Here is a 20,991-nt window from a genome sequence, read left to right on the forward strand (position 1 = left end):
AGTATATTATCAGGTGGGTCACTTCATCGGTTGTCTACAAACCTACTGACATCCAACCTGAACCAGTTACAGTAGGCTGGATGAAAACATGAGGAGCATCCTCAGTGGCCTCTCGGATCTGAACCAGCTTCCCAGTAGCTGACACACACACACAGTAGCTTGAAGATCCAGAGTAAGGCCTATCAACGCACAGCCGAGGGCCCCGTTGTGTGGACTTGAGAACATTTGGAAGAGGAAAGAGATGATGCTGATGACGACGACGTCGACGGTGGTCCAGTGACCGAGTTGGACCTGTGGAGACCCCGCACCAGTAAGCAGAGGAGCGCGGCAGGCTGCAGACATGAGTCTCCGCCAACCTACCTCCACACTGGACAGGTACAAGACTGCTATGTTTGCTATTAGCCATGTTGTGTTTTCTGCTTATTTGCTTAATATTGCATTTACTACGGTTTATTTTATGCTATGTGTGTTCTGTGAGCGAGCTACTGTAACTTGTCCCAATTTCCCCCCGGGGATCATTAAAGTCTTTCTGATTCTGATTCTGACTCAAAGCCACAGCAAAGAGATAGCAGACAATATTTATGGATTACCCAAATGATCATAAAGTAATAATGCACCTAAAATATCAGTGCAAAACACAAGAAAAAAAATATTTTTTGCATATTTTAGACTTTCTTTTAATATGTACCAAAACAAGCCACAGCGCGTTAAACTGGGAAGTGAAATAGCTGTGGCTTCATGAGAAAAAGGGCTCCTTTAGTGATCATGTGGCTTGAACAATATGCACGTAGCTTTTTGATTTATTACCACAAGTGTCGCTGCGTAACGGTGCTTTTTAACATCTTGTCGAAAAAATGTAGCCCTCCCAGCTCAGCCAATCAACATTGATCTGGGCAAGGTCCCAGTGTGGTCACTGGAAGAACTAGTCAGGCAAGCTGCTGTCTGGAAGGTAGTGGAAGTGCCTTCAGAAGGACATTTTTAAGCGAAAGACTCAGTGTGATGTTGACATTCTGTTATTTGTGAGTTTTGATGTCTATTTGTTTCTTGAATGTTGTGACTCTTCAGCTGCTGTGTTTACTTCAGAGCTTTGGCCTGCTGTGAAACATGTGCGTCGCTGTCGGTCATCGCCGTCACACCGGCCATGTAGCCCCGCCCTGCACTGTGTTTCTGTTGCTGTGATCGTCTTGTTCTGTCTGTGTGTCTGTGTCTGTCTGTCTGACTGTCTGTCTGTCTGTCTGTGTGTGTCTGTCTGTCTGTGTCTGTCTGTCTGTCTGTCTGTCTCGATCATGTCAATGTGCCTTTCCTCTTTCTCCTGCCGTCAACTTTCTCTGTGTCCGTGTCCGTGTGTGTGTGTGCCCACTACCTCCCCATGTCTGTGTGTGTGTGTGTGTGACGTGTGACAGCAGGTCAGCCAGTAAGAAAACCCCCCACCTGTTCAGGTAGGAGAGCTGTCCAGTGAGCGCTCTTGTCAGGGTGGGCGGGTCGCTACGCCTACAGATTGTGCAGCTGCAGCAGCGCAGTTTTCTCAGTTTTAAAGGAACAGCTCACCCTAAAATCCAAAATACATATATATTCCCTCTCACCTGCAGTGCTATTTCTCCATCTATATCGTTTTGTGTTAGTGGCCTGAGTTTTGGAGATATCGGCCGCAGAGTTTCTGCCTTCTCTCCAATACAATGGAACTGGATGGCACTCGGCTTGTGGTGCTCAAAGTGCCAAAGAAATACATTTGATAAACTCAACAGCGATGTCTCTTTCCAGAAATCATGACCCCGTTACTCAAGATAATCCACAGACTTTGTTATGAGCAGTTTCATGGAGGAACTATTTTCTTTTGACCGAACTACACCCGCTAGCTGATTAGCTAGTTCCTACATGAGACTGCGAAAGAAAATAGTTCCTACATGAAACTGCTCATAACAAAGTCTGTGCATTATCTTGAGTAACCGGGTCATGATTTCAAATTTTTTGGAAAGAGATGACGCTGCTGTTGAGTTTTTCAAATGTATTTTTCGGGTGCTTCGAGCACCACAAGCCGAGTGCCATCCAGTTCCATTGTATTGAAGAGAAGGCAGACATCTCTGCGGCCATCTCCAAAACTCAGGCAACTATCCCAAAACGATATAGATGGATAAATAGCACTACAGGTGAGAGGAAAAATATGTATTTTGGGTTTTAGGGTGAGCTGTACCTTTAAGCCGGCCAATCATTGTGCCTCAAGAACGCGATCGCATCATGTCAGTGTGTTTACACTGTTTGACCTTTCTTTATATACGCCCTTAAATCAATAGATGATCTTTGGAAAGTCCTGTGTGTGTGGCTGCTCTCAGCGTGGACAATCTGTAAGAGTAGTGTCGAGGGTGTGGGCTTGATTTGCTCTTGGATTTCCATTTCTATGTTCTCTCGGTCAGTGTCTATATTCGTTTTGCTTCCAGGCCGGCCTTCGTTCTTAATGTCCTCTCTCTTTTCCTTGCTCCCTCCTTCTACCCTCTCTCTGTTTCCCCCCTGCTTTTCTGTCACGGCCACGCTTTCAGTCCTTTCGCTGCTTGGTGAGTATTCACTATCAACTGCTTTCTGACTGCTTCTAACGATCCTATAATTGAGATGATCTCTCACTCTCTCTAGTCTTCTCTACTCCACTTATCTGATCCTGCATTCTGCCTTGATTCTCTCCTCCTGTCCTGATCTCCCTCCCTCGTTCCCCATATCTCTGATGCCCCCTAGATACCTCTCCCCTCTGAGCTTCCCCACGAGTCTCTCTGGCGTGCTCCATCTCCCCCTCTCCCACACTTCCACCTGGCAGCCCCTCCCACAGCTTCTTCTTCTTCTGCTGCCTTCCTTTGGTTTCTTAGCGTCTCACGCTCGGCCTCTGTCTCTCCCTCGCCCCCCCTCCCCAGGCTCAGCAGCCTAACCATAGGGGACTCGGAACGCAAGTCCTCGGCCGCCCAGCAGAGGGAACCGCCGCCGCCGGTCGACGTCCTCGCCGAGAGCGCCGGTAGGTGGAACACGAGATTTAATTTCCTGTTTCAGGGCTGCTGTTAAGTTTATTTCTTTTCCGTCAGCTTGTTCCCTGCTTTAAAGCGTTTGTCGCTCCTCCTCGATGTGTTTCACTGGTATCTTTGGCATCTTGATTTGTTCTCATTTGCTCAGTTTTATTTGATTTCATTAAAGATTGCAAAATTGCCGGCACACAAAATATTGATTTCCCGACCCGTTCTTAAACTATTCCACACCAAACTAGGGATGGGCATCGAATTTCGAATTTTCGAATAATCGTTGTTATTATCAAGGTCGACTTTTATTATTGAAATTCGAAATTCAAAAAAAAAAAAAAAAAAAAAAAAAAGAATTGAGTGAAATGTTGCATTGTCTCCCCTGATTCTAAGTATAGTCAAATCGCTTGGTTTGAGCAAGTAAAACAATTTTTATAAGCATTTTAAGCAAGGTTTATGGAAAAATGAATGGCGGATGAAATCCCATGAAGAGGGAGAGGGGGTGACTTTGGCACCCCTTTGGCACTCAGACCTGAGCCTACTAAATATTTAATGAACCACTCATGATTGTCAAAACTGTTTTTTATTTTCGAAAATGTCAATGTCATGTAACATGTTCTTTACTTCAGTGGTGCAATGCTTGTTTGAGCTAAAAATCCACAGCAGAAGCTTTTTATATTAATTAATGAAGCCGTAGACTTAGAATCAGGGGAGACAATGCAACATTTCACTCACAAAAAAAAATACATTTTTAATTTTTTTAACATTTTTATTTTTATTTTCGAATTTCGAATTAAATTCGAATTTGGCCATCGAATTTCGAATAGTGTTTTTGCTAGAAATGCCCATCCCTACACCAAACAATGTTTCGCCCACAATGGGGTTCATCAGGCTGTGACAACGACACCGATCTTATATATAGGTCTGTTGCCCCAAATGCATCAAGTAGGTATCAATCTGGGAACCCAGAGTCTATTTTTATTTGAAAACTACACTCTGGGAACAGCCCTACCGTTTTTGCCGGCTTCCTGTACAGCGCGCCTCTCCTGCCACCGTCACTTCCTCTTCAGCGTCCGTGCTCCACTGTTTACAGTCTAAATAGCAACTTGCACCGCGACTTTCCAGTAATTTTCCACTGTTGTTGTGAGACGAGTTGACGTCTTCTATGCAGTTTTAACGTTATTAGCGAATAGCCGAAACGGACGCGAAAAGGAAAGCCGAAGTGACGGAAAAGCCACCGTCACTTCATTTTCCGCAGCTCGCACGCTTTGTGTTTGTATGAAAGGCTGCGATTGCCTTTTGCAAGTCAACATTTCCTGGGATTAAAAAAATCATTGAATATTTCACTCTGTCTCTTATTTCTCTGCCTCCTCTCACTCATCCTCCTGCTTCTTCTTCTCTCTTTGCCCTCCTGCCCTCCCAGGTACCGGTCTGGTCCAGAGGTGCGTGGTCGTGCAGAAGGACCAGCTCGGCTTCGGCTTCACAGTGTGTGGTGAGAGGGTCAAGCTGGTGCAGAATGTCCGACCAGGTGAGGCACGCACGCACGCACGCACGCACGCGCACGCACGCACGCACACACACACGCACGCACGCACACACACACACACACACACACACACACACTAAAGCCGTTTTCCCACATGCGTACCGGAAAATTACCTGTAAGTCAATATCGGACATTTCCCTTCACACCTCTCCTCTGGCATGTGGGAATCTATCAGCGAAATTGCCTGTATGTGGGGGGGGGGGGGGGGGCGGCACTGCAGAGGGGGTGGGGAGTGACGTGTCGGCAAAACTCCGAATGGTGAAATAAGTTTGCTTGTTTATCCGTTCACCTGCGTCGCGTTGAAGCACTTTTTACAGACTGGCTTCATTTGATGTGTCCGGGCTTGCCTTGGCTGTCGGCAACGTTGCTTAGTCCCTGTCGGGCTGTGACTGAAGGAGGAGGACGGACTGTGGCCAGAGAGCGAGCAGAGAGGAGAGGGGAAAATCAGCACACACACACATGAAGCTGACATAGGCTACTGCTCTTATTATCACAAGATCATTTCGCCAGTTTGCTTTAATGTGCGCTAATGATTAGATTATGCCCGCTGGAACATTAAGCAACGTGTGTACACCTCGCCCATGAGAGTGTCGCGCAGAATATGAAGATAGACTAAACCGGGGACAGATCATGACAGTGTTATGTACCTCTGCGCTGCTGCGTGAGACTAGAGCCGTCTGGAAGCGAGAGAGACCAGGAGGGAATTTATTTTGGGAAGATGCTCTGGCGCTGAACAATTTTGACGACGTGGAATGGAAGCGTCATTTTCGCATGTCCCGGTATTACGTGCTGAGTCTGGTCCGACCCGCACGCAAGATCACCCGGTGGCGAAAACCACTGGAAGCGCGTTTGCGACTGGCAATAGTCCTTTGGTGGTACGCAACACCAGGGGAATATCGAACAATCAGCTGTGTATTTGGTGTTGGACTGTCTACTGTGTGCAACCTGGTCCACGAAGTCACAGCCCACTGATAGCGGAAAATGACTGGACCCCTTTCTCACCTGTCTGTCTATCGCGGCATACCGCTCTTCTGACTAGCTCAAAACTGGTGAAATGGCCGCGACGACGGGGTCGCGCTTATACCGGCACGGCGCCTTTCCCACATGCAGCCATTTGACCACGTTCCGGTCATTTTGCGGTACAAAGCGCATGTGGGAAAAGGGCTTAATTTTAAATGATTTTTTTCCCCCTCATGAGAACAGATACTGTATAATAGTGCTGTCATCTTTAGTTGAATGGAAGAAACCCAAAGTGAACTTGCTTTTTGCTTGAATAAGCTTAGTTTTTTTCCATAATTCCTTTCAAAAAGTGAAACTTTCGTAGATTATAGATTCATTACACACAAAGTGAAATATTTCTAGCCTTTATTTGTTTCATTTTTCATAATTTTGGCCTACAGCTCCAGAAAACCCCCAAAACAGTATTTCAAGAAATTAGAATAGTGTGAAGAAAATCAGCAGTTACTTCTCAGTTATGACTGACTCCAGCCTCAGTCCACTCCCTCTGAATCTCCGCCAAATTTTTGAATTGTCTTTGCTTGACAATCCGCTGAAGCCCACGGTTATCCATGGTATTTCCATGATATTCTTTATCGTATATTTTGAGAGACAAGTCTTGGGCCACTTAAAAATGTGAACGCTGGTGAATCTAGTATCTTGGGGTGAAGCCAGGGCACGGTGCTACAATGTACATTTCATGTATGTAACCGTTGCGAATGGTCATGGAAATTATATTCTAGGTCCTGGAAAAGTTTTGGAAGTTATTGTCTGCTTTTCCTCTGTTTTCTTAAGTAGATCTGCACTCTTGTCTGCCGTACATTTATATTCAAAATTAATTAATAAATGAATGTGCACAACTTTTCCACGTTCCCAAAACTGTCCTGAAGCGAGCCGACCGAGTAACCGCTCACCCACTGTTTTGTGTGCGCCTGTGTTTCCCTGTACAGGCGGTGCAGCAGTCAAGGCAGGAGTCCACGAAGGGGACAGGATCATAAAGGTTATTGTTATTATTATACACCTGGTGCAAATAGCCTGTGCAAATAACTCTTAGCGTTTGTTTTGTCATAGTTTGTGTACCGTAAGGGTGGAGTTTACCACACAAGGCACTGAATGCAGTGCGTACCAGAAAGACAGCCGCAGTCAAGGATTTAGTCCATTTGACTTAACCCATTGATACCTGATGCAGCATTTGCGTGTATATCCCTCATTTGTGTGTGTATCCCTTTAAGACAGCGAACCGCGTTAACGCGGTTCGCGGTCTTAAAGGGATACACACACAAATGCTGCATCAGGTATCAATGGGTTAAAGCGCGTTAAGGCTCTTGATGTGATATTCTGTGGATGTGCTGAATACAGAGAGAATAAAAAGAAGTCGTAACAGCCGCCCCCTCGAGCAACATCGGTTCACGTCCGTGTCCAGAATGACTCGTAACGTGTCCTTCTGGACACGTGTCCAGAATGAGGCGTAACGTGTCATTCTGGACACGGACATGCTGGAATCTGCTGCAGAGCTCTCAGTGCAGAGCTCTCAGTGGGGACAAGGTGAAGGCTGGTTATCTGTGTACTGTCACTGCTGACATTGGAATGATGCAAAGTGGGTTGAGGATCGGCAAAGCCTCCCCTTAATCTGAGAGGGTCGATTGGTTTCTTGCTGCTTTCAAAGTCGCAAATTTTATTTTGCGTTAGGGATGCACCGATCGATCGGCACGTGACCGGAAATGGCCGATCTTCACGTGATCGGCCTCGATCGGTGATCTGCGCCGGTCACTCTAAATAGCCGATTCTGTGAGCCGATTTTCACATGACGTGCGCGCACGCTAAAGCACCGAGACAGGCACCCAGCCACTACACCACACACGCCAGCATACCTTCCTCGTTGTGGATTTTTTTCACCGTCAGTGAAGTAGACAAATCTCGCAGTTTGTCACACATGCAAGTCGAAAATAAGCCGTGGAGACAGAGATGCGGCCGAGTCCCGCTCGGCTGGAGTCCAGTCTGAGCGGCTCGCTTCACCTCACTGGCCCCCCTCTCTCTGCTCTCTCTCCCCGGGAAGCAGTGCTGCTGCACCCGGCCACAGCGCACAGCCGGCTTGGCGAGGTGAACGCGAGCATTGTGTCCAGTATAACCATTCCCCGACCTGCATTTTCCATTCCACATCAGCGCTGCTGCCTCAGCCTGTCAAGTCATGTTGTAACGTTGATACAGGAGAGACTATTTGTTTCGTATTGCAAATAGAACGACATGAGAACGACGGACATAATAATAAAAATGCATCGGCCTGACAAGTGTGCAAGGATTTCTGTGCGTGACGATATTTTTTCGGATGGCAGATAAAAATACGCATACCAAACTTCGGACTGTGTGTAAACTCCGCCTGATATTCAGACTGAAGATCGTTACTGTAACTCATAAACTCATTTCCCCTCTACTCAAGAGGACTGGTCTGGAGCCAGGCTATAAACTCCTTGTCCATGGATCATTTTGATGTTCTGTTGCACCTGTTTTCTTTTGGAAAAGTAAATGCATGATAGCTGTGGGATATAGGCTATTGGATTTAATTACATTTTTGTATTCATTGTATTTGCACAAAAAAGCTCTGTCCAGTAGCCTAACCTGGAACACTTTTATTTTGAGATGTGTTTGAGTGAAATGGTCCTACTTCATGCAAATGATAAGAATTGTTTATTTGTTTATTTGGATCCCCATTAGATGTAAGAATTGTTCTATGAATCTTAATTTTCAAACAAAGTTACAAAAACGTTTGTGTAAGCTGTCAATTGTTGTTTTTAGAAAAAAAAATCGGAATCGGCAAAAATCGGTATCGGCAAGTCAGACTATTCAAAAATCGGAAATCGGAATCGGCCAAGAAAATGGCAATCGGTGCATCCCTATTTTGCGTATCTTCCTCCATCCTCTCTCTGTCTCTCTCCTCCTCTCTCTCTCTACCCCTCCTCTCTCTCTGTCTCTCTCCCTACTCTCTCTACCCCTCCTCTCTCTCTGTCTCTCTCCCTACTCTCTCTCCTCCTCTCTCTCACTCTCTCTCTACCCCTCCTCTCTCTCTCCTCCTCTCTCTCTCTACCCCTCCTCTCTCTCTGTCTCTCTCCCTACTCTCTCTCCTCTCTCTCGCTCTCTCTCTACCCCTCCTCTCTCTCTCTGTCTCTCTCCCTCCTCTCTCTCTCTACCCCTCCTCTCTCTCTGTCTCTCTCCCTACTCTCTCTCCTCTCTCTCGCTCTCTCTCTACCCCTCTATCTCTCTGTCTCTCTCCCTACTCTCTCCTCTCTCTCGCTCTCTCTCTACCCCTCCTCTCTCTCTCTGTCTCTCTCCCTCCTCTCTCTCTCTCTCTCCCTCCTCTCTCTCCCTACTCTCTCCTCCTCTCTCTCGCTCTCTACCCTCCTCTCTCTCTCTCACTCTCTCTCTCTCTCTCTCTCTCCCTCCTCTCTCTCTCTCTCTCTCTCTCCCTCCTCTCTCTCTCTCTCTCTCTCCCTCCTCTCTCTCTCTCTCTCTCTCCCTCCTCTCTCTCTCTCTCTCTCTCTCTCAGGTGAACGGCTCGCTGGTGTCTGCCATGACCCATCAAGAGGTGGTAAAGCTCATCAAATGTGAGTACAAACAACTTGTGAAATAAGTCCCGCCCCCCCCAATAATTAAAGGGATAGTTCAGATTTTTTTGATGTGTGGTTGTATAGAGGTCTTTGCTGACAGTCAGTGTACTACATGCAGTAAAATGCAGCCGGCGCTTTAGAGAAGTGGAGACCGGCTGCGTCAGGCAAGTAGAAAAAAACATAAGATGCTTCCATACTGCTCACCTGGCGTAATCCAAGTCTCCACAAGCCCTGAGATGTCAAGTTGACTTGAAAAATGAAGCCCATTTATACCCTGTTTTGAGCTGAAATCTTCACTGTAGCGAGGTGCTGCAAGAAGGTGGCTGGCATTTCTCCAAACTGGGACCGCACCGGCTGTCAGTGGACTACTGCATGTAGTCCACTGACTGTCAGCAAGTACCTCATACAACCACACATCAACAAAAATATCTAACTATCCCTTTCATGTAAAAAGAAGAAAACAAATCTAAAATAAATTATGAACTATTTCTGTAGCACTTTGGAATGTAGAGTATATGATTCCACGCAGGAATACAATGTATGTGGAAATCAATAAAAACATGTGAATAATAATGAATCCACCAGTGAAATATGTAACATATATATGTTTTTATATATCTTTTATATATGTTTTTATATATATATATATAAATATGTAGGAGTGTGTTTTTATCACCATATCACTCTCTGATGTTTTTAATACATCTCTCTGTCACGCCATAGCTGGGACCTACGTCGCCCTCACGCTACAAGGTCCGCCCCCTTCCGCTGTCCCTCTACCCCTAGAGCCCCTCCCCACGGACCTCTTGCCCAATCAAAGGACGTCTCTGGGTGGGGAGGCCCCGCCCCCTCCCCCTCCACCGCTGCCCTCTGGACTGGCCAGCAGCCCTTCCCAAAGAATCACTGGACCCAAACCACTACAGGTGATTGAAACGGAGACAAACACACTTCCAGACAAACACACCTCCAGGGTTTATGAGACAAACACACCTCCAGGGTTTATGTGAAGCTCTCTAGCAGCTAGTAATCTCAGTCATCTTTAGCTTTGGATTGATATGACCTAATTTCCTAACCACTATCAGCATGCACTGTGCAAAAATCATCGTGTCAAATTTCAAAATCCAGGAAAAAAAGTGTGATTTTGAAATGGAAAATATAGGAACCATGAAAAATATTGTACCCACTTTACTGTGCATGATGAAAATGACGTCTCTTGGACTGAATTTCTGCTGTAAATGTGCTTTTCAGGACCCAGAAGTAAAGAAACATGGCAGTCAGATCCTCAGGAAAATGCTGCAGCAGGGAGAGGCTGAGCTCCAGGTACACACACACACACACGCACACACACACACACACACACGCACACACACACACACGCACACGCACACGCACACACACACACACTTCAATCTGTTCAATCTGATAAACCGTGTGCACCGTTTCACCGTGGTTTCCAGGTTGAGCATAATGATTCTTCCATGATTCCATGCACCACTGTTTTCAGTGACATTTGTCTACTGTACGTGTTGTGTAGCAAATCATTTACCATTAATAGAGTTGATTTATCCCAACTCTATTTTTTGGAGGAAATAATTATTATTACATTTATTTGTTTATTGAAATTCAAAGTATGCACCGTTTGCATAGTTTATTTGAATGTTTCCTTCCCCCAATAACAATTGGAGGAAGAAAATGCCAAAGTAGCACTTAGATGTATTTGTTATTTTTGGCTGATCCGATGAATCACACACACACACACACACACACACACACACACACACACACACACACACACACACACACACACACACACACACACACACACACACACACACACACACACACACACACACACACTCTGTCACTTTGATTTCCTAAAGTGCTTTCTGAAGTGTCCTCGAGCTAGACACTGACCCCCATTTTGGACATCACGCTGTCGGCTTAACCGGTTAGGATGAACGATTTCTCACCTGAATTGCCTTCTTCTTCTGCGGCCAATCGCTCATGTGATTAACCCTGAATAACACCCGTCCCCGTCCCCACCCCCGTCCCGTCCCCCCCCGTCCCCGTCCCCGTCCCCGCAGGACTTGCAGGCGGAGCTGTCGCGGAACCCCTCGCCGTCTCTGGAGGTGCGGATTGAAAGTGCCAAGAGGAGAACTGACCAAGTCCGGGTGAAGATTCAGCAAGATCTGGTGAGGAAGCTGCACCGTCATCCTCCTCCACATTCCACAGACTTCCTACTGTCATGGAAAACATCAAACTCATGGAATATTCAACTTGTGTTTCACAGGCAGAGAAAGGTTTTCTGTTGAAGACATTTTAGAAACATCCTTGAAATGAGTTCCTTTATGTTTGTTTGCTGCTGGTGGAGCTAGTTCAATTTGAAGGGATAACAAACTAAATATGAGATGTACTGAACGTGAGGAGGCATGCAACCATTATACATTTTGATTAGGGCTGGGTATTGGTTCAAATTTCAAGAATCGATTCGATTCACAAGGTTCCGAATCGATTAATCCCGATTCGATTCCGATTCGATTAATTTCAATATTGATTTGGTTAGTGATACTAAAACATGTTTTTTGAGCTGTAACCTGAATTACATGACTGTCCAGTTATGTAACACAGGGGTCCCAACCTTTTTTGCGCCAAGGACCGGTAGATACATAGGGGAAAAAAGTTGCGGACCGGTTGTCAATTTTAATGGTTTTAGTTACACATATATTTATTGTCACCAGGTGGTGACAAAGGAAATAACAGCCTTTTCATCTGTCAATAAAGACACTTTCACAATTATGCACAGTGATTTGATTTCAGCCTATATAATTTCTAAAAGTAGATATTAATGATCAAACATTTCCATTTATGTAGCCTACAGTATTTATGTTTTTGTTTCAACTACAAACATAAATAAACGTCAACTTGAAACTATGTTTCAACTACCACACACACAGCCTATAATATTATAGCCTATGTTTATTAATTTTTTATTAATTTTTTAATAAAAAAAAAACGATCTCTGGACATATGAATCGATATCAAAGGATTCAAATAAAAATCGATCGATTCAAAATCTTTTTTTTAACCCAGCCCTAATTTTGATGGTACGATTATATTAGGAAAAAGCACCGTTTCACTATTATTATGCATTAGGGAATGGTTGGGCAGGAGTACTCTGTCATCACGTCAGTACTCGATGAACGTTTCAGCTGCCTGGGTACGCCTCAAAATCGCTCTTCTCAATGTCAATAGAGCAATGGCCTTTGTGCCCTGCCATGTGGCCTTTGTGCCCTGCCATGTGGCCTTTGTGCCCTGCCATGTGGCCTTTGTGCCCTGCCATGTGGCCTTTGTGCCCTGCCATGTGGCCTTTGTGCCCTGCCATGTGGCCTTGTGCCCCCCCCCCCAAAAAAATTTGCGACGCCGAAGTCCTAATGGCCACACCCCCTAAAATGACGAAATTCCCACCTTAAGCTTGTGGCATACTCTTCGCGCCCAGCCAAGCGCATAGGGCGCGCGGCGATTATGACGTCATCGCACGCCCCGTGCGATGACGTCATAATCGGGGGGCGAGGCCCGAGCGCAGCGCGGCGCGTTCATGGAAACTTTTCTATCAGCGCGTTGGGTTTTGCTGCCTGTGCCTGTGAGATCTCCGTGGTAGGCTATCAGCGGATATCTGCTGTGATTGAGTCCTCACCATCGTAAAGTCGCCTTTGAAGCATGACGTTCGATTATAACGAACTAGTTGTGTGGCTTAGCCTTCCCAAATGTTGAGGGTCGTTTTTTATAATTTAATACATAGAATTGGGAACGTTACATTCAATTTCATTCATTCATTCAGACTGCCTGGCGCCTGGAGCGGCGCACTGAGTATGTTCTGTTTTGGCCCGCGCAGAGTGCGCGCGCCCTCCTCGGAGCCCCGCCTCCAGCGCGTGCACGAAGAGTATGCCAGAAGCTTTAGTCATTTACTTGAGATTTGTCTTGACTGAAATGAATATCCTCACGAAAAGACCGGAGAGTGCGTCAGACCGGATGTGACCAACGCAGGACAATCGCAGTGGAGGGTGACGATTCGAGCAGTTAGGACACCATGACGTCACTCTGTGAACCCAGAGTCTATTTCAGCACGTAAATAGACTCTGGGACAGCCGTACCTTTTTTTGAGGCTTCCTGTGCAGTGCGAAACTTCCACCTCCGCGCAGTGCCGCTCTGTTTACATGTCTGTCCCCGGGAAGCGATGTCATCAGTGATGTCACATAGGCGTTGTGACCTCATCGGTGATGTCATAAGAGGCATCGTGACATCATCGGTGATGTCAGGCATTGTGACATCATCAGTGGTGCGCAGCGGGCGAGCCGAGGAGTCGATGCCTTAGTAATATAGGGAGATATATAATATATATTATATATAATACTAGGAGTTTAGTAATATAGAGTCAGTCCAGTGTCACAGGAGGATTGAGTTCCATCTGTTGTGTCATCTCCCTGATGTTTTGTTGTGCCTCTGCAGGAGGGAACCCGATCAGAGTCTGTCACCAACTATCTCATAGCAGGAGAAGGTTTGTGTGTCATTACCTTCATTATTATACTTTCAACTCAATACCCTTTCTAAACATGACCTTTGTCTTTCTGTGCCCAGGAAGTTCTTTCTGTGCCCACTATTAAATTAGTTTGTGTTATCTGTTGCTCATGTCATGTTCTTTTTCAAACTACAATCATGCTCTGCTCAGTGTACTTTCTGGGTACCCTGAGAAATTTGCAAAAGGGGGAGAAATATATCTCATAGTAAGAATCCAGTATTTTCAAGCTTTAAATTTTTTTTTTTTTTTTTTATACCCCTGCCCCTACACCTATGGTTTCATTTTTCACTACCTGGCCCTAGGCAGAGTCTCAACATCTCCATTCACTCCAATGGACCAGTTTCTTTTACTCTCAAGAGTTCCAGGAAGTAAGGTCCTGGATTAAGCAGCACTGTCGAGTTGCAGCAAAATGGACAGTTTGCGTTGTACTCTGAAAGTTTTTAGTTTTTTTTTTTTTTTTAATCAAATTGTACATTATCAGCTTTATTGTAGCATTCAAAAGTAGCGCGAGACCCCTTCCTGGCTGTTCATTGGCTAACGAGTCACGCATTTTGGTCCTCCGCTGACGCCACTCTCTCTCTAGGACACTAGCCCTAGGTACTGTGCACGGCAGGCCTATTTTCAACTCAGAAAGAGTTGATCATTTTTTTCGGGTTGAACATCATGTAAAAAAGCCCTCTTGCTCTATTCTGACTTTGTATTATTTTCTTTGTGTATGCCATTGCTTCCTGAGGCCAGGCCAGCCCAGCCCAGGTTCCCCAAGAGGTGTCACTCAAACATCTCTGCTAGTGTATTTAACGTCTGTTGGATCAAAACCTGCACCAAGTGGCGTACGATATATTTGACCTGCTATTTAAATGGCTTTTGTGCTTCGCCAGGTCGATTATCGGTGGACTCGAGCGAAGGAGACATGGAGCCGGTAGGCTGTACAATTAGTTTTTTCATAAATTGCTGTGAGTGTGTTTGATGGTCCCACTCATGCCGCCTCCCTCTTCCAACCCCCCCCCCCCCCCCCCCCCCCCCCAGGCCTTTGAGAGCCCCCAGTCCTCGCCCTCATCCTGCTCCTTCAGGACCCCCCAACACCGACGGCAGGGCTCCGACACGCGCGCCTTCTCCGACTCGGTGAGATGGACACGCGCATACGCAGTCACCGGAGAAACCTAACTGTCAAGAGCCAATACACACAAACAACACACAGACACAATGTAAAAATACACAGAGTTCCTAGCCCCGCCCCCTGTGTACAGCTGAGTATTGTTTTTGAATAGCGAGTATTTTTTCCCCATTACCTTTTTGTTAAAGGATGGCTTTACCGGTAATCAACCCACATTGTATCATTAATAATCTGGGTAATATAAGCACATGGCCAGTGTTTACCTCTCTCTGTGTTTTCCTCATGGAGATCTCCCATTTCCTCCTCTGCCAAAGCGCTCTGTTCTGATGCGTTTTACATCACAATGGAGCTGCGGAAGTTGTGCTGGAGAGGCAGAATCTGCTCCAAGTACAGCTGTTATTGTTTATTTATATTTTTTAAGTGTGCACACATCACATTGAGAGCCTTAACGAGCCTTAATGACTTGCAGCTGGTGGGGGCGGAGTTTCTGCAGGCAGCAGCAGGAGCATTTTCTCCGTGAGGTAAACAGAGAGAGAAGGCAAAACACTGACCATGTGCTTATTTTACCAAGATTATTGATACAAAGTGGGTTGATTACCGGTTAAGCCATCCTTTAAATGCAAGCACATTTCAAATTTCATTATAAAGTAAATTTCTTTCTTTAACATTCATACATCCATCTGTGTTTGTTGTTTAGCTTGACCGTCATCCATTTTTGAATTCATCCAATTGCGTTTGTAATGGGTTTTATAAACCCAACCATAAATTTTCTCACCCCATAGAAGACCATGAACTCCTTCAGTTGAAGTGAAATCATAAAAATCACTCAAACTGGGCTTACGAGGTTTTCACGTGACAGCAGCATTTTCTAGAATGGCCAGATTAGATTTTCTTCCAATAAAATATCCATCAATGAGAAGACATGTTTGAGTTCAGACCAAAGTAGAAGCACGCACATCCACCCAGTGTTGCAGGTGCTAACAGGACTAACAGATGATCAGTAGCACATCCACCCAGTGTTGCAGGTGCTAACAGGACTAAGAGATGATCAGTAGTAGAGTCCGCACACTGCATAGAGACGTACATGTCGGTCATAACGAAACTTCATCACAATGAACGAATGAAGGTCGCTATGACCAAGACATTTTTAGTTCTCATGTCAAAACTCCAACACCAGTGTTATTACGTACAGTAGGTGTTGCCCCTAAGTCCAAGATAGATGACGCCCTCAAATGTCTTGTTTTGTCCACAACTCAAAGATAATATCAGTTTACTGTCATACAGGAGTAAAGAAACCAGAAAATATTCACATTTAAGAAGCTGGAACGAGAGAATTTAGACCTTTTCTCTTAAAATTGTACTCAAAACAATTAATCGATTATCAAAATAGTCGTCGATTAATTTTCTGACCATCGACTAATCGATTAATCGTGGCCGCTCTAGCGCTTGCTAAGCCAACCAACAACCAACTGTGTGTGTGTGTGTGTGTGTGTGTGTGTGTGTGTGTGTGTGTGTGTGAAGGGTGGAAAGCCCCAGATTATTGGCCCTGAGGAAGAGGATGAAGAAGATGACGGCTATGCATTCAATGAGGTGAGAGAGACTTTTCTTGCATCCCGATCAGTCTCAGCATCCATCAATCTACATTCACCCTGCTGGTGCGTGTAGCTAATTTATAACCGTCTTCCCTTTCTTTCCTACTCTCCATCCTTCCATCCATATATTGTCTCTCTCTCTCTCCCTCTTCCTCTCTCTCCCTCTCTCTCTCCCCCTCCCCCTCCTCCCTCTCCCTCTCCTTCTCTCTCCCTCCCCCCCCCCCCCCTCCCAGATGGACGGTCCATTCCAGGACATCGAGATGCTGAAGTCTCGGCCGGCCCACATGACGGTGTTCATGAGATACGTCTTCACCCAGCTGCTGGACCCCAACCCTCTGGTCAGTCAACTCCCTACCTGCTTCTATCCTTCTTCTGTTCTCTTTAGCTCGGTCTAGCTGTCTGTCTCTCTGTTGATCTCTGCTGATTGCTTGTCATGTAGGTGATGTAGGAGTTTCAACATATTGTACCGTTGAACTCATTAAGTCGCTCCAGATCAGATCACCGCGTATGCATAAAAGCTCAAATCTAATCTTCATGTCTTTTTATAAAAAGCTCTGTGAGGCTTTGCTTAGTGTGTTAAACTCATTGCCTAATGTGTGTATATACTGTACTGTACAATACATGTCATCTCATGTGTGTGTGTGTGTGTGTGTGTGTGTGTGTGTGTGTGTGTGTGTGTGTGTGTGTGTTTTAGTTGTTTTACCTGTCGGTGGAGGCCTACCTGGGTTCCAGCACCAAAGACGCCCGCTCCCTCGCCCCTCAGATCTGCTCCCACTTCCTGGACCCAGACGCTGTATGTACCAACATGCCAACATGTTCACATTGTGGCCCGAGAAAAATGTATATGAAAAATGTAAATACCGTCACAGGAAATCAGTCAACTGGCAACTGTCTTCTTGATGTTGCCAAAGTCATTTTGAGAAACAAGAAGAGGTTGGAACATTTCAGTATTTATGCAGTAAAAACGGAGCTGTTAAGTAGTATTATGTGAATGTTCAGTTCAAGTGTCTAATGGATTATATGTATATATTCCCTACTTAATATGCACTAAGCAGGGAACCTGAAGGGCTCAGCCACATTTAAATTGGACCAAAATGCTTTTCTCCATGAAAACCTTCAAAATAATCACTTAGAAGAAGAAAAGTTGCTTCATCACTATTTCTCTTTGCTGGAAGCAGAGATTACAGTACATTTTGGATATTGCCCAAATCTTTTAGGAAAACTTGACAATGAAATTCCACTTCTAGTTCACATTATGGCGGTTTTGGTTGTTGGGAAGAATAATCCTCAGATTTTGAATAATATGGCCTAGTTTACTTGTTATTCCTACTAGCAATTATTAGTTTGTTGAACACTGACAAAAAATCTTCTGATCTAGCCAAGAAATTATTGTCTGGAAAAAAGTATGGATTTTTTAAATGAATTGTGTGTATGAACCCTGCACAGCATCTCATCTCGTTACTGTAACCTCCTGCGACGGCAGCCATTCATTTCAGGGTTATAATGTTTTCTTTTTCATTTTAGCCTTTGAAAATCAAAGTACGAGAGGAGTACCTCACAGATATAGGTAAGACTCCTTATGGACGTCATTCTTTTGCAGTATATATTACATATACACGCATCTCATCGAAGACCCGTTATGTCACATTATGTCAAATATGTCTCATATATATTGAAAATGTGAATTTTTGTAACCCAGGGGTTTTCAAAGTGTTTTCAAAGAAAAAATATTACATTAGGGGGGCCGAGGGGGGCCGCCTTTTTCCAAGCTTTGTCTGCGGGAGGCCCACAGTCTCTGACTTTGAGAACCCCTGTTGTAACCAGTCTGCGCTGGCTGTCCTGTAATGTGCGAAACAGTGTCTTTTCATCCACTGACACAATGTTCTCCAGAGAGTCGTCTCCACGCCCAGGAGGACATCAGAGGGCCTCTGTCTGAGCTGCAGCAGCAGGTCCTGCCAGACATCCAGGACCAGATACAGGACTACAGGTAGTCCCATCTGCTAGTGTTGTTGTTTTGGTTTTGGTTAACATTATTTACCAAGGGAAAGTTAACCGACTACTGTGTTTCAGCACCACCCTTTTTAAGAGGCCATGCTGACCTGTTGTTTATGTGTGTGTGTGTGTGTGTGTATGTATGTGTGTGTGTGTTTGTGTCTGTGTGTGTTTTTTGTGTGTGTCTCTCATAGGAACAAGCAGATGATGGGTCTTGGCTCACTGTTTGGAGAAGGAGACCTGCATCAGCTGGACGGAGACCCGGCGAAAGAGAGACAGGTGGTCGACAGACAGGTCACCGCCCTCTGGGAGATACTGTGAGTCTGTCTGACTTCTGCTCTGAGAAGCTCCATGAGAACGCTTGAAGCCAGGTTCTGGTTCTCTAAAATAGTGAGATCGTATGAAAAGAATAAGTAGCAGGTGGATTCTCGTGGGGATGAGCAGGTGGATTTGGACGTCGGTATTCGTTCAATGTCAGGGATGCAAACTAGTCACCTTTATGATTCCAAAAGCAGTGGTGAAGGCATTAGATAGTAATAGATATCCTTACAGGCCTATTCACCTTATTCACCACGCCCACTTTTTCTCTCTCTTCCGCGTTACACGCAATTGTATTTGTTCTTCCGGTTCAGCGCTAGTTGGCGGCCAATTTCAAAACAAAACGTCACTATAATAATGAATGAAGTTTGGCAACATTCAGAATTAAGCTACACTGCAGCCAACTTCAGTCACATGTTCATAGCGTTACTGCTGCGAGGAGCCGATGGCTGTACCCGGTCGGCATTTAACGTTAGTTACAAAAGCACATCGACAGTGTTTTCTCACTGCCAGTAGCCTAACTACAGTAGGGTTTGACAGATAGCTAGTCCGACCGGTGTCAGCACAGTCAGCGCTCCCGGTCCTCGCTGCTTGTTAAATATTTCCAAATAGGCGTTATTCTGATAAACTGGTCACATATATGTTACGTTCTCACCCGAAAAATATTTAAAAAAATGTTTGTGTGTGCTTGAAAACAGCTTTTTGGCAAGTCTAAATGACTACGGTAAGCTGCGTTATCTACTTCCATGTCTAAAACCGGAAAGACGATGACAAAATTACGTCATGCAGAAGCGTCCTTGTATGGGCAAAGAATAAGGTGAATAGACCAAATCACCGGGGAGGTTTACATTTACTTCCGGTTACCCCTGGTTCCGGTTACCTCCGCACAAACTGACGTGTTGAAGACAAAAACAGACAAAGAAGACAAACATGGTTCGTTCGTGTTGTGTTGTTGGGTGTCCAGTGACCATAAAGAGCGGGTCAAGATTTGGATTATTCAGAATTCCCTCTGCAAAGGGCAAACATGAGCAAAGAGAACTCTGGATTCGGCGGCACAGGCTTACTACAGCTACAACATCCGGGTTCCAAGCTGTATCCGAGCGGCGTCAGTAGCCTCTGTCTGTAACGTAACGTTAACGAGTCTGCAAAAAAAACAGCGAGTTTGACAGTTGTAAACAAACGTTATTAGCTAGCTAACACTACATGAAACAAACACAGAAGAAAGCCTAGATACGTCGGACAAGCATGTTTACCAACCGTTTGAACATTTAAATTGAAAGTAGTCGGTCGAACTATTATAGCAGGTGGACAAAAAAAGCTCGTTACCTGCCGCAGGTATGAAACCACCTGTTAGCCAATTATACATGGGTTTACTTGCATATATGGCCCTGGTGGGGACTTAAATACGGTAGTAACATCATAACTGGAACACACACACACACACACACACACACACACACACAGGTGAAGCAGGGTTGCCTAGCGACAGTGTCAGATGTTAGCAGACCAATAAAAAACGTTATTACAAAACGGCAGAGGGAGCGCACCTAAGATACCATACCAAAGGTCATTGGCACAACCGCGAACCCAGGCAGTCACATGACATTTATTCTATCGACTACACACGCACACACACACACGCACACGCACACACACACACACACGCACACACACGCACGCACACACACACACACACACACAGAGGCGGACACCCATCACATGACGGCGGTACTCAACATGTCGTGTTTGCACCTCTGAATGAACTGGATTGAAGTTTGAAGGAAGCCGAAGCTGCTGTTTGCTGTGGAGAGAATTAACGTCCTGTTTTTATGTCTCTGTTTTCCTTCCTGCACCAGATCAAAGCACGAAGAGGACAGAAGGTAAAGGAAGTGTCTCGTCTCGTCTGTCAGCTGGAATGTGATTTAAAAAACAAAATATCGCTTTGAGCGTTTCACTTCTCTGTCTCAACACCTTCTCTGTCTCTCTCTCTCTGTCTCTCTGTATTTCCCCTGCTATCCCCCTGACTTTTTCTTTTATCTATACCCGTCACGCTTGCGCTCTCTCTCCATTTCTCTCTCTCTCTCTCTGTCTCTCCATTCCTCCCCTCCCCTTCTCTCGTCTCCCCCGCAGTTCTCCTCTGGCGTCGGCGGTGCTGCTCTACCTGCGCCATTCCGGCATCAAGCTACGAGACTCCAAGGTGTTCCCAGGTCTGAGCACGGAGAAGGAGAAGTGGCTGGCTTTCTTCCCCAAGACCAAGAAGGT

At 45.4% G+C, this 20,991-nt stretch overlaps 1 protein-coding gene across 1 annotated transcript in view; it reads left to right on the top strand.

The window, feature by feature from the left end:
* Window positions 1-234: 234 nt before the first annotated feature.
* arhgef11 (Rho guanine nucleotide exchange factor (GEF) 11) overlaps window positions 235-20,991 on the top strand; it is a 52,490-nt gene continuing 31,733 nt past the window's right edge. Inside the window, exons 1-19 of the mRNA XM_083640745.1 lie at window positions 235-375; window positions 2,898-2,995; window positions 4,417-4,521; window positions 6,486-6,535; window positions 9,077-9,134; window positions 9,861-10,060; window positions 10,386-10,457; window positions 11,222-11,329; window positions 13,644-13,692; window positions 14,592-14,632; window positions 14,740-14,835; window positions 16,349-16,417; window positions 16,653-16,757; window positions 17,114-17,212; window positions 17,944-17,986; window positions 18,310-18,406; window positions 18,606-18,728; window positions 20,586-20,609; window positions 20,860-20,989. Coding sequence (XP_083496871.1) covers window positions 341-375; window positions 2,898-2,995; window positions 4,417-4,521; window positions 6,486-6,535; window positions 9,077-9,134; window positions 9,861-10,060; window positions 10,386-10,457; window positions 11,222-11,329; window positions 13,644-13,692; window positions 14,592-14,632; window positions 14,740-14,835; window positions 16,349-16,417; window positions 16,653-16,757; window positions 17,114-17,212; window positions 17,944-17,986; window positions 18,310-18,406; window positions 18,606-18,728; window positions 20,586-20,609; window positions 20,860-20,989 — 1,602 coding nt within the window. The 5' untranslated portion in view covers window positions 235-340. The remainder of the gene's footprint in view (window positions 376-2,897; window positions 2,996-4,416; window positions 4,522-6,485; window positions 6,536-9,076; window positions 9,135-9,860; window positions 10,061-10,385; window positions 10,458-11,221; window positions 11,330-13,643; window positions 13,693-14,591; window positions 14,633-14,739; window positions 14,836-16,348; window positions 16,418-16,652; window positions 16,758-17,113; window positions 17,213-17,943; window positions 17,987-18,309; window positions 18,407-18,605; window positions 18,729-20,585; window positions 20,610-20,859; window positions 20,990-20,991) is intronic.

Source organism: Poromitra crassiceps (assembly GCF_964638095.1).
Source record: "Poromitra crassiceps genome assembly, chromosome: 7".
In the NCBI taxonomy this organism is placed as follows: domain Eukaryota; kingdom Metazoa; phylum Chordata; class Actinopteri; order Beryciformes; family Melamphaidae; genus Poromitra; species Poromitra crassiceps.